The sequence below is a fragment of the Alexandromys fortis genome, unplaced genomic scaffold (genome assembly GCF_014885135.2).
Source record: "Alexandromys fortis isolate MF-2015 unplaced genomic scaffold, M_Fortis_MF-2015_v1.1 scaffold_310, whole genome shotgun sequence".
Classification (NCBI taxonomy): domain Eukaryota; kingdom Metazoa; phylum Chordata; class Mammalia; order Rodentia; family Cricetidae; genus Alexandromys; species Alexandromys fortis.
In genome coordinates this window covers 419,313-433,210 of record NW_026068202.1, presented here as the reverse complement: position 1 = coordinate 433,210, position 13,898 = coordinate 419,313, and the positions used below count along the sequence as shown (strand labels likewise).

The 13,898-nt window shown below is 41.5% G+C and overlaps 1 protein-coding gene across 3 annotated transcripts in view; it reads right to left on the bottom strand.

Annotated features, from left to right (window-relative positions):
* The window catches only part of Cdk6 (cyclin dependent kinase 6), a 199,042-nt gene that overhangs the window by 146,121 nt on the left and 39,023 nt on the right, over positions 1-13,898 (bottom strand). For all 3 annotated transcript variants that reach the window (XM_050129963.1, XM_050129965.1, XM_050129964.1), the window contains exon 3: positions 4,282-4,417. In XM_050129963.1, the coding sequence (XP_049985920.1) occupies positions 4,282-4,417 (136 nt within the window). The remainder of the gene's footprint in view (positions 1-4,281; positions 4,418-13,898) is intronic.

Below are 13,898 nucleotides of genomic sequence, written 5' to 3'. Positions count from 1 at the left end.
CCAGGTGCGAGAATTAGCCTATAAGGGCTAGAGTATGGGCCAAGCAGTTCTTTAAATGAATACAGTTTGTGTGTTGTTATTCCGGGCATAAGCTAGCCAAGCGGCCGGGGTGTTGGGGACGCAGCCCCGCCGCTTCATATTTCAACAGAGTTGGGTTTTTACAGTAGCAAAGGTGGGGGTGAGAGATTTCTAAGGTCTGGGATCCCTGATTGGCTGACATTTGTCTAGGGGTGTCGCGGTGGGTGTGCTGGCAGGTGATCCTATCTCTGATGGTGGGAACATTAGCAATTTCCTTTGGATGGTCTGCTCCTGAGTGGTACCTAGGTGGACTCAGTTTGTGCTCTTTGTCAGAACCAGGTGTTGCCTCAGGGTAAACCACTGAGACTCAGGCCTCTACTGAGCTTGTCCTGACCGGGTCCTACAATTATTATTATCACTATCATTATTATTACAGCTTCTCAGAGGTGAGCTTCAGCCCAGGCATAGCCAGTGACTTCCTTTATTCAAGGCCGATGGGAAAACCATGCAGTAATGGAAGCATGTCCCCTACAAACGGACCCAAGTATCAACCTGAACAACTACGTAAAGCTTCATGATTTTTTGATTTTTCAAAACAAAGGTTACTCGAATATCTGAAAAAACTGTTCTCTGAGAGGTATTTGTTTTCTAACAAAGATGTTGATTAAATGATAAAGATTTTATTCCTGTCCAGACATGACTAAATATTCTAGTTCTATCCAGTCCTGCCATCTTATTACAATTAGTACCCCCAATAAGCACTGGAATATTTTGATTATAGGTGGCAAACTAACAGGTGAACAGAGCCAAGAGAGCACCTTGGAAAACAGACGGTAAAGGACAAAGTCCCTGGCCTAAATCATCGTCCATGCTTTTTATGTATCTGCTTTACGTTAAAATATTTTCCAGTTTACGACTTGACAACATAGCATGCTATGTCAGTACAGTATTACTAACCTCCTAGCTTCTGGGATGACTCTAAAGAACACCTTGGTACCACGTGCAAAAAGCCGAAGACAGGTGAGGTGTTTGAACCTGAAAATGCTCAAATAAAGACTGAGAATGTCTGCCATATGCTTTTGCAAGACTCATCTCTCTCTCTCTCTCTCTCTCTCTCTCTTTAAATGTGCATTTCAGCCCCTGATCACCAAACAAATAATTTCACCCCTAAACACCGAACAAATAATCGCTCAGTATTTTCTAAAAAGAGCCTTATTCCACAGAACATTCTATAGAAAGAATCCATTTTTGTGTTCTTAGTAAACCATTCAACATAATAACATTCACTGGCTCAAAGAGACTTGGTATAAATAGACCTTCTGTACAACAAATATTTCTGTTCTCCACAGCCATGCTTGAAAACATCAACCAACAATGCACTTAACCTGTACACCAACTCCTCAAAAAATCAACCAATCACCAAAACAAAAGATGCAAGTGCCTAGTAAAAAAATTTTTATCAATTATACTTTTAACTTAACTCTCCATTTGATGGATGTCAGTTACACCTTTAACCTAACGATTTAATGGTTGTATAAGCTCCTAAATAAACACCTTACAGGACAAATTAGAGAATCTGTTTGGTCTCATGGTCTGAGGGGGTCCACTCCAGTGTGATGGGGAAGTCACTGTGACAAGAGTGTCACGGAGACAAGCAGTTGATGGGGAGTGTGTCAGTGGCTTGCTCACATCTTCCTGACCAGAAGTACGGAGTCTGGGCAGGAAGAGTCCTGCAGTCCCAAGACCCACTTCCTCCAGCCGGTCCTCCTCCTCAGTGTTCCAACCAGCTGGGAAGGAGGGCTCAATGAGAGGAGCCTGTAAGGTAGATTTATACTCATGTCATAACACCATTCAGGTTAGAAACATACTCATCAGTAAAAATGAAAAAAAAAAAATCGAACAATTCAGAGCTATTTTTAAAAATTAAGGATAAAAACAAGAAAGTTTTAGTTACTCTTTAGGGTTAACCAGAAACTTTTTGTTTGTTTGTTTGTTTGTTTGTTTGTTTTTTGAGACAGGGTTTCTCTATGGTTTTGGAGCCTGTCCTGGAACTAGCTCTTGTAGACCAGGCTGGTCTCGAACTCACAGAGATCCGCCTACCTCTACCAGAGACCTTTGTGCTTACATACACATTACTTTTATTTGATCATGGTTATATGCCACTTTGAAAACACTCATCATATTCTTAACCATATGCCATTAATTCTAATTAATGGCCTGGCTCCCAACCTCACTTCTAGCAGCTAATCTAGAGAGGTACTAATTCTGATGGCTGTAGAGACTCTTCAGCTTCCAGGAGAATCTCAGTCTTCTGGTAACCAGCCTCCAGCACCCATGCGCACACAGATGCATGCCCGCACAGATGCATGCACGCACACAGATGCATGCCCGCACAGATGCATGCCTGCACACAGGCATGCACGCACACAGATGGCACACACACAGGCATGCTCGCACTAATCCTGGCACTTCCCAACTCTGGTGACCCACAATCATGCCTGCTTCTTTTCCTATTGTGTTTGATTACACACACACACACAAGAATCTCCCGGGCCCACTTCATTGCTACTCCTGTCTGATCAAGTTTTGCCTCTAGTGTACCACTCTGGGTTATTAAACCTTTTAAACATACAAATTCTTCTGCAAACAATTTCATTCATCATCCTCTGACATCTTAGGAGAACATTTGAAACTCAAAAAAAAAATTCTATGGAGCTGGAAATGTGGACTATAAATATATGGTTACTTTGTTTTCTTATTTTAAAAAGTATCATGGAATAACTGATAGAAGAATTACATCAGAAAAGGCAATGATCATTTGCATTTAATGTATTGGTTGAAATAATTATATGTAAAAGGAGTCTGGCAGCATGTCTTATTTACTGTGTTCCTATGTATACAAATCGAGTATGCCAACCAGTACATATGATTATACTACAAATAGGTAAGATACATACATAAATAATCACAAGGGCAGAAAATGCTACGAAGTGAAGTGTGCAACAACTACTCAAAGGTAGAGGAGCCGATATCGAACTGTGAGAGCACATCACACACATCTGGACGGACTTAGAGAGGCCTGACTGTGAGAGCACATCACACACATCTGGGCAGACTTAGAGAGGACTGTGAGAAGCTCCATGAGGGCCGCTTAGGTCAGAAGCCAGACCACATAAAAAACTGCCAACTGTTCAATGCAGTCAGGAGACAGTGAGCAGAAAGGACTAAGACCCTGCTCTGTAGGCACAATATGGAGTCTCTGGACCAAGAACACAAAGAAAAGAAGTGAAATCACAGGAGTGGAATATAATGCCAGAGGAAGAGGGTGCAGAGTGACGAGAACAAGTGATCAGAAATCCTACATGTTGAGGGCTTTCCTGGCCTTCAAACTGCACAAATAAACGAGACTACCACTATTTATCTCACTCTTTAGTGAAAGCTAGATGGGAGAAAACCACTCTTACTAGCCTCACCCCAAACAGACATGATTATGTCGCAGTCAGAATGCATCCGTATCCGGGGACACCAACTAGCCATCACTCAAAGGACATTTCTGACTCTGTGGGGACAGCCAGATTTCACAGATGGACCAGAAAATGAAGTTAAGCAGAATAACAGGCTAGACCATCAGAACATTTTGAGTACCTTTTCCATTAGTCCTAAAGGAAGAATTTGTTTGTAGTCAACATACTTCCCAGCTTGTTGACCGTGAAGGGCAGAAAGCATCTTTAATTATCTTTGAATACCAAGATTACTACTTGCCATTTAGACTAAAAAAAAAAACAACCCCTCCCCCCGATGAACTGGAAAAAACAAGCAAACAGAAAGGGTCCAATCAATATGTCTGATAATCAGCATAATTATAATGCATAATATACCTTTGATTGACATCTAAAAATTTATCTCTTAAAGAACAAGAACACCAGGATAAACTGAGTGATATCTGTTATACCATACTTTATAAGATTAGGGAGATAATACACAAATAAGTAGTTTTAAAGAATTTTAATGTGCATTAAAACTAAAGTTTTTATTTTAATTCACCCTACAATTAAACTGGACTGCGATCCTACTCTTTGAAGATACTTAGTAGATGGACTAGATGATTTTCCATTTTTTGACCATTTTACTTAGTTGACATTCTGAACTGTATATTAAGTTTCAAAAACACCAATTCTGGCAATTTTCACACGAAAGAATGCTGGTGTTGAGTAAGCTGTGACGGTGGCTAGTCTACTCAGACAAAAGGATGATGCTTGGTACCTTTATGGTTTCTGTGGGCACTCCAGGCTCTGGAACTTTATCCAAGTAGGTGGTCAAGTCTTGATCAACGTGCTCAAACACTAGTGTAAGTTTGGTTTCTCTGTCTGTTCGTGACACAGTGCACACATCAAACAACCTAGAAGGGGGAACCAACAAGAATGAATAGATTGTAAATGAGCCAAGTAGTAGCCATCCACCTTCCGTGTACCCCTTGATTCCACCATATAGTTGAGGGCTTAATGGGATCTGCTGGTTTCATAACCACCTCAAAGCTCAGCAGAGGAACAGTGAAATCCAGATTGCCCAAGTATGAGTCATAGAGCAGTATGACTGCGGATTAAACACAAATGCCCAGAGTAGCTTAACTAACTAAATGTTTATAGAGAATTTGTTGGTGGAAATGGCTTGAAAAACTTGCAACCAGACAAAAATAATTCTGACAATGCTTAGCTCACAAGCTGAGAAATAAAGTGTTCTCTGGACATAGTAGACTCTGCAAAGCTTCCAAGAACAACCATGGCTGTTAGAGCAACTATGATGGACTACAGAGAAACATTTCAAAGACAGACTTCTCATCCTGGTGAGACAAACTATTGCCCTAGGAATAGTATAAACTCTCAATTAGTTTTAATTCCAACTCTCATCTAGAATCACAATGTAAACAACTAAGCTTTTATTATTTGTTTTAAACAGCTGACAGAAAATAACGTATTCTCGGGATAGCATGCAGTGTTTTGATTCACTAGAAAGCTGTTGTACAGAATAGGAACTATAACAAATAAAATGCTATATAGACTCCAAAAGTGGTCAAAGTATGAATTCCAAATGTTTATACAAATCATAAAAAACAGACTACGCATACGATAAGATGGTTCTGCTAAATAACTTGATTATCAGGCCAACACTGCGAAACTGAAAGAAGAGATACACTGGAAAAGTAATAAAGACTCAGATAAACAAACAGCACAGAAAGAGCCTTCCTTGATCCCGAGCACCGCCAGGGCCAAGGGCAGAAAGTTGAGTCCTGTCTCATGCACTACAGTCCCGCCAAGCTGTCTGAAGAGTTACACAAGCCAGCACTAACTAAGATGTATGGGAACTTCTTTCATATTATGTTTTCTTTTACAAACTGAAAAACCTGTTCTAGAAATTGTTCACTGGGTACATTGCCTTGGTTCAATCTGAATGTCACTTCTATTAAATTTACAAGGCCTAATTGGTTTATTGGGTCACACTACTGTATTTTTGGGGTACATGGGCTTCAAATTTGGTATGTCTTCCTGGATCTATCTTAAATTTTAACATCTACAGAACACTGTAATCAGTCCCAATTTATAATAAACTATAAAATCCACGCTATGGAAGCCTTGGGAGTCTATCAAAACAGCTCTATGAACCTGACTGACCGTTTGGATGTAAGCAGCTATTAACCACCTCTCTCAACTACTTCTTCTCAAAGGAAAGAAAAGAGTTGCAAAATCAGCAAGCTTCTCTGTACCTGATGCTTCTATCTTTGCAACAAAACTACAACAAACCCAAAGTGGGATGTAATGAAATCAAACACACACACTGTAGCCAGGCCATTACAGCCAGGTTTCTCAAGCCTCACTCTAGATATGACACCCATTAGCACTAAGACATTCCTTAATAAAAAGTGTGCTGGAGTTAGTGAGCAGCTCCAGTTTAAGAACCCCCACCCCGAGTGTGTCTGCTATTATTTTTCAGAAGAAGAAAAATACGTGACGGGGACATAACACAGTTGAGCCAAAAGGTCACCTGCTCCCCAAACCGTTGTCTTGAAATTGCCTAACAGCTCTGGCACTAGGCAACATTGTTCAATCACACTGAAACCGTTTCCAAGACTTGTACGACATAATTCATGAATAGCATCTAACCACCCAAGCTGCTTTTCATTATATAATACCTTGTTCTTCAGAATATTAATATACGCCAACTTTACCTAAGTTCCCTCGGATCCATACTAGGGACGCAGAAGAAGATAGGTAAGATAGGTAAAGTTGAGCTTAATGACGCCATTGCCGATTGCCTTAAATAAGTATAGGAAATTTTTTTAAAGTGGAATGAATTTAAACAGTTGTGTGACAATGCATACAACAAAGTATTATTTTTAGTTCATGTATAAATATTTTGCCTGCATGTACGTGCCTATGATGTGTATATTTAGTGCCTTTGGAGGTAGAGGGCTCGGATTCCCTAAAACAGGAATTACAGATGGCTGTGAGCCGGCTCATAGGTGCTAGGAACTGAACTCATGTCCTCTCCAAGAGCAGCAAATGCTCTGCCTGCTAAGCCATCTCTCCAGCCTCTGTATGGATATTTATGCATGTACTTAGATATTGTGGGCTATCAAACCAGGTGCTCTGTAGAAGCTGCTCATCCAGGTTCAAGGAGACACTACCTTCAAACTTTAGGTGTGTTAACACAGAAAGTAGAGGATCATAATCCCCTCAGAGATAATCAATAGGCTCCTCCCTCCCAGGTGCCACGGCTCGCCATCAGCAGCTTATAGATTGGTGGTTCTCAGCCGGTGGGTCGCAACCCTGGGGTTGCACATCAGGTATCTGGTTTATCAGATAGTTACAACTCATAACGCTGTCAAAACTACAATTATGAAGTAGCAATGAAGATAATGTTCTGAAGAGCTGTATTAAACAGTTGCAGCTTGAGGAAGCTGAGAACCACTGCCATAGTTGGACAACTTCAAAGACGACATTTAGGAAAGTACTGCCCTTCACTATAACATGAAGCTGCTCTAACTGTTCAGTAAATATTACACTACAAGTTAATAGCTGCATTAATCGTAATGGATAGAAAATACATTTTCAGCCAACAGTTGTGAATATTAATTCTGGAAATTCTAGAACATAATCCTCATGAAGTCTTTTTGTCTATGGATTTCTCTAAAATTACTCCAGATCAAATAGTAGTCATTTGGTGGGAAAAAAAAAAAAAAAAAAAACCCAGACATTTCCACATAGTGTTTTTTATTTATGTTCATACAGAACACAAATAAAGTAAAGCAAGGTCTCTGGCATTTGGCTGAACACTAACGATCCATAATTTATCTGTATAAATCAACGAAGAATGTCACCAGACTGCCCACATCTTCCAGACTTACAAAATCAAACAGCACAACAGGCCTGAGCATTTGATCATAAACACTGGGAAATAACTCCCACTGTAAAATTTCTTACATTAGTCAACATTTATGATGTTCTAAAATACTCAGTAAGCTGAAAAAATACCATTTCAATGACTTCATGACTGTATTTTCGTAGGAAGAATGTGAGCACATTGTACTGACCATGAGCAAATAAATGATAATTCTCAGACGACCTTCGGAGGGAAACCACCACTCAGTATCACAGACTTGTACCGTGGGACCCGAGCAAACATCCACTCAAAAGAGTGAGGATAAGGGAGCTGGGTCAGCAGTTCAGAGTGTGCTTACTGCTCTGGCAGGAGATTGATTTGGTTCCCAGCACCCACATGGAAGCTCACAATCACCTGCAGGGCTCTGTAGGGTGCCTGCACACACATTGTGAACAAACTCATGAAGGTATACTTTTTTAAAAAAATATTTATATTTTTAAAACAATCTTATTTTACATACCAATCCCAGTTCCCTCTTTCTCCAGTTCTCCTATTCCCCCTATCTTCTCCCCATCTCACACCCCCATCTACTCCTCAGAAAGAGTGAAGCCTCCCAGGGGACATCAACAAAGTCTGTCAGATCACTTGAGGCAGGCCCCAGGTCATCCTCCTGTATCTATACTGAGCAAGGTATCCCTCCATAGGAAATGAGCCAGTTCATGCTCTAGGGATAAATGCTAGTTCCACTGCTGGTTGTCCCTAAAACTGCCCGAGCCACACAACTGCCAACATAAGTCAACATTTAGTCTTATGAAGGCTCCCCAGCTGTCAGTCTGGAGTCAGTGAGTTCCCACTTGCTTGGGGCAGCTGTTTCTGTGAGTTTCCCCATCATGGTCTTGGCCCCTTTGCTTTTAATATCACTCCTTCCTCTCTATAACTGGACTCCAGGAGGTCGGCCCAACTGCTTAGCTGTGGATCTCTGCATCTGCTTCCATCGTATCGGTTGCTGGATGAAGGTTCTATGATGACAATTAAGGTAATCATCAATTTAATTGCAGGGGAGGATGTTAAGGTATCCTCTCCACTACTGCTTAGATTCTTAGTTGGGGTCATCCTTGTGGATTTCATTCCTGGGAATTTCCCTAGTGCCTGGTTTCTTGCTAATCCCATGATGCCACTCTTGGGCATATACCCAAAATATGCACACTCATACTAGAAGGACATGTGCTCAACTATGTTCATAGCAGCGTTATGTATAATAGCCAGAACCTAGAAACAACTTAGATGTCCCTAAACCAAAGACAAAGAAAATGTGGTACAAATACACAATGGAGTGCTACTCAGTGGTAGAAAACAATGACATCTTGAAATTTGCAGGCAAATGGATGTATCTAGAAAAAACTATCCTGAGTGAGGTAACCCAGACCCACAAAGACAAACATGGTATATACTCACTCATAACTGGGTATCAGACATAAAACAAAAAAATGACCAGCCTACAGTCTACAACTCCAGAGAAGCCAGCAAACAAGGAGGACCATAAGAGACACATACATGGATCATCCCCACCCCCGCCAGGAAGGGGAAGTAGACAAGATCTCCTTAGTAAACTGGGGAAAAAGTGTGAGGGGAGGAGGGAGGGCTGTAGGGGATTTAGGAGGGGGGAAGGGGAGCAGAGGAGAACATGAGGGATCAGAAGGTCAAGTTGGGTAAAGGACAGAGAGGGAGAGCAAAGAAAGAGCTACCTTGAGAGAAGGTATACTTTTTTAAGAGTAGACATAAGAAGAGGCTCTCAGTATGTATTGAGGCTATGCATCCAGTTTAGGAGACTGAACACAATCCAAAATATAGGTTGTTATAATTTCATGGTGAAGCTAGCTAACCCCTAACTATTCCATCAAATGAGCTGGCTACCTTTCTTGCTGTCTCTCGGGTCCTGACCTCCAGCTGCAGGGCAGACAACAAGCAGAGTCCAGCACAACACTCGGTTTTCCTGCTGTCCTATGATGTAATCATCTAACAAAACATTCCCTGAATTAACTTTGCATCCTATCCATTGTAATTCTTAACGGCTGCTTCCCGTTCACCCTTCTGAATTTAACTTGCTGCTCAGAACCTACTGTGCAGGCAAACTGCCTTCAGCGATTGGATGGGATTGCATCCAGTAGTTTTTGGGATTTCCAAAGTTTACAATTCACAAATGTCTCCCAAACAACGAGCCGTGTCAACACAACCGCTGCTTTTCTATTGTGGTTATAATAAAAGGGAAATCTGTATTATTTGCTGGGATTAGACCATGACCCAAAGCAGGAAGATCTAAGAGGACGTTTTTCCTGTCAGGTTTTCCTGACTTCTCATACTCTTCATTGTTAGGACACCAAATAGTTCTAGAGCTGAGCTCTGTCTGACACGGCTGCCTGAGGGACATAACAAATTCATAATGAACTAGAACACAGGCTCCCCCCCCTCCCGTTTCTAATTGTAAAACTCCATGAAGTGCATGTGGTGGGCACGGCTGGTGAACCAAACGAAGGTTCACTCCTCTCACGGGCCGCACACTACAGGACAGTGGCAATGGCTCATCGTGAGCACGAAATGACAAACTCCAGAAGTATTTGCCATGGACAGCAAAGAACACGCTGCTGAAGGGGGCGGCGATTCTGCAGGGTCTCTAGACATGCACTAGCACTTAACCACGCGCAGGTGCCACACTCAGTCTGAAGTTCCTGACAGATGTGGGGCAGGGAAAGCATGCAAAAAATGTGTCCAGAGAAGATTAGTCAGAGGGACTGACAGAAGCCTGAGAATTGGTCGCAGGAAGAACCAAGAGCCTGCACCAACTGGGGGCTGCCCTCGCCACTCTAGTCCACCTATCACGGGATGGTTTCGGGGGGACCTTTTCAAAGTACTTGCTGAAGTCTATTCTGTCCGATCTATTTTCTGCATTTAGAAAAGTTACCTGGGATAGCGAAGTCACATTTCTGAATGTGAACTGGGATTTTATTACTTACAGAAAAAAATAATAATAAAGCTCTAACCTACAGCAGATCATGTACGGGGCTCACACACAGAGACCCACCTGAAATAATGCCCAATAAGTCATGGTATGTCTAAAGGAAAGAGTCATAAGACATCTATAACTATGTCGATGTCTTCATATAACTTCAACAGGTCTACAGATGACTGTAAGTGCATTCCATACAGTAAACAAGGTGAGTGACGTCCACACACACGGAAGCAGTGTCAGGGTCCGCTAAGTCACAGCTCCCGGCACAGTCACAACTCCACTTGGAGTTGGGGAGCTGAATAATGGGCTGGCAGAGTATGCGGCAACAGAAAAGGTTTCCGAACATACAACGGTAAAATAATTGAAGGTTAAAACACATTAGCATATTCAAGGAGCTTCTGGCTATGGCAAACTTGTACTGCAGAAAGTGCCCTTCCCACTGCACACGCCCCTCGTACTGCACACAGCGTGTGCTCTTCTCACTGTGGATGCTGCCAGGCTCTGCACCACCAAGGAGCCCAGCTTGGAACTCCTCAGGTCACACTGGTATTCACTGCACACACAAAGCTGTGTGCTGTTACAGAATTATAGCAGTCTCATTATGGGAAGCAAAGAATGTTCTCCTACTGCCAAACAGCATGCCCGGTATCAAATTAGGTTATCTCTGGACTGTTCCGTTATAATACTTCATTTTTAAAACTGTTTTGAGTTGCTGATGGGCTTTGTAAAAAGTCATTAAATGAATTCTGGCTGGGAATTTGGACAAAATCTCAAAATACTTTTGAAGTGGCCCCATCTAAAAATGTTTTGTCATTTTGTACTATGTATTTATTCATTCAAAATGGTTTCTCAGCACTGACAATTAGAAAATCAGAATATTGACCACCTCTGGAAAACACTCAATATGCTCTTTTATATCTATCACCTCTTTGTGTAAAATTAACAACCCTATCCATTTAATTAAAATACAGAAAACTTTTTATTCAATTTATTGAATATACTATTGAGTATAACTTTTCTGATATAGATATGAATAATTTGCATTGGTATGGATTTTAAGGTCAATTTTGTTATATGTATTTCTGATCTTGATTAAGGTATTGTAATTGTGTAGTTCATTTAAAATGTAATGTATAATTAGGAAATATAGGTTGTTAATGGATAATCATTGATAATAGTAAAGCTTGTAGTCATGTTAGATTTTCTAGATATATATATTTCAGTTAGATAGGCATTCTTCATATCTCTCAAAGGCTGCAGAATATGGCATTTAAATGTTTTAATAACTTAGGGCTTTTCATGACAATGAGACACATCTGCTCCTGGCAGCACCAGCTACTTCAAGAGGAAGATGGGCATCGAAGAGGATCCTTATGGAGTTGGATAGTCATTTGGGCAAGAAACTGCCCTTGCCTGGACTGCTGCATAATCTGTACACAGAGAACCCTCAGAGAGAGGACTGCTGAACTTGCCTAAAGGTGAGATGGTCTTTCGGGGTTCCTGCTTCATAAAAGTATTCACGAGACATTCTGCAGGACACAGCAGAAAGTGACTGAACTGTCTTTGAATTTTCCTGCTTCATGGAAATGTCTCTGGATACTATGGGCCTGAAGGCCAAAGATGGATGCCCCAACGGTACATAGGAACTTTGGGTGACTGTCCAGGCAGTGAGATGTCTCTGTCATTTCTAGAGTTTTGGATTTCCTGTTTACTTAGGTATTATTACATTCTTCTGGAGTCTTTGATGGATTTGAAGAATGAATAGATAGTTATAGTTTTCCTTAGTTATGATAAAAGATAAAATAGATATATTGTAACTGTAATTCTTACTTGATAACTGTTTTGTTATATGTAATTTTACTATGTTAAAGTTAAAGCCTTTCTTTTTTGTTTAAACAGAAAAAGGGGAAATGATGTGGGAGTGATTTCTTATTAATAAAGAAACTGCCTAGGCCCATTTGATAGGCCAACCCTTAGGTAGGCGGAGAAAGCAGAACAGGATGCTGGGAAAAAGAAGCTGAGTGAGGAGTCGCCATGATTCTCCCGCTCCAGACAGACGCAGGTTAAGATCCTCCCTGGTAAGCCAGCTTGTGGGCTACACAGAATATTAGAAATGGGTTAGAACAATATGTAAGAGCTAGCCAATAAGAGGCTACAGATAATGGGCCAGGCAGTGTTTGAAAGAATACAGTTTCCGTGTAATTATTTCGGGCATAAGCTAGCCATGTGGGCATCCGGGTGCCCGGGACGCAGCCCTGCTGCTCTTAATTCAACACTTTTCAATTTATTATCAGTCCATGTTTCATCTTACATTATCTATTTTATATATCAATATACTTGGGGTTGTCAAAGGTTTCTTGGGCACAAGGGTCCAGGAGTGAGTTTTTATTTAGAAAACACTGCTCTCCACACCTGGACAGACTTCTGGCTCCATCAGCATTGTCGACAGGGCAAGAGCAGCTGATAGCAGCATGCAGGCATGACAGGTTCTGCTAAGGGGCCCTGTGACTTCCTTAAGGATTTCCCTAGGGACTTAGGGATGAGGGCCTAGGGATAAGCTTGTTTCTCATGGAAGAAGCTTTGTGTATGTTCCTCTGCATGCTATTAACAGGACACGTTGGCATATACTTGTAATCTCGTGCTCAGAAGCTGAAGGTCAAGGTCATCATCTACTACAAGGCGAGTTCAAGACCAATCTGGTACAGTTTCAAGAAACTAATTCCTAGTTCTTGATGTGACCAGAGATATTTTTATGGAACGAAAGGAGAGGATACAGCTCAGCTCATCATTAACAGGAATAAGGAACTTAAAAAGAAAAGGAAACAGGGAAGACAGGAGTTAAAAGTAAGGTGAAGGTACATCATTTCAATTAAAGGTTGAGTCCAACACCCAGTGGTGTGTGCTCCTGATATTCACAATTAAACAACACCCTTCCCATTACCTATTGGTGGAAAGTACAATATACCAGCACATTAAATTAGCAAAAGGTTCAAGTCAGAGAAAAGCCCTTATGCAAATCTAGTGGGCTGTGGAGTCAGCTCCTCCATGCCCTTCACCACTGTGTTCCTGCTGAGGGAGAGCGCAGGAAGTTCACAGTTCACCTCCTTCCAGGGCCTCCAGGGCTGCAGCAATCTACTTTCAGCTTCTTCTTATAGGCACCTGGGAACTGTGGTCCTGTATGACTTAGTATTTTTTTGACCAAAAAAAATGTTTCATGATGAATTGGGAATTCCTGAAACTGAACAAGTTTACAAGACATGCCTTGCACCACGGTAAATACAGACAATAAAGCAAACAGTAAAATCTGTGTATGGAACCATTCCTGAACATGACCAGCAACAACTGGAGTGACAGATCACAAATAAGCTAGAGAGGCCAGCTCGGTGGGCAGACAGGATCCTGGGTGCCTACATCTTGCTCTGCTCACATTCAAAAAGAACTCTTCAAGTGAGCACGGAGCAGCAGGAATCAGTGGCCCCTTGTCCTGCAGCAACTC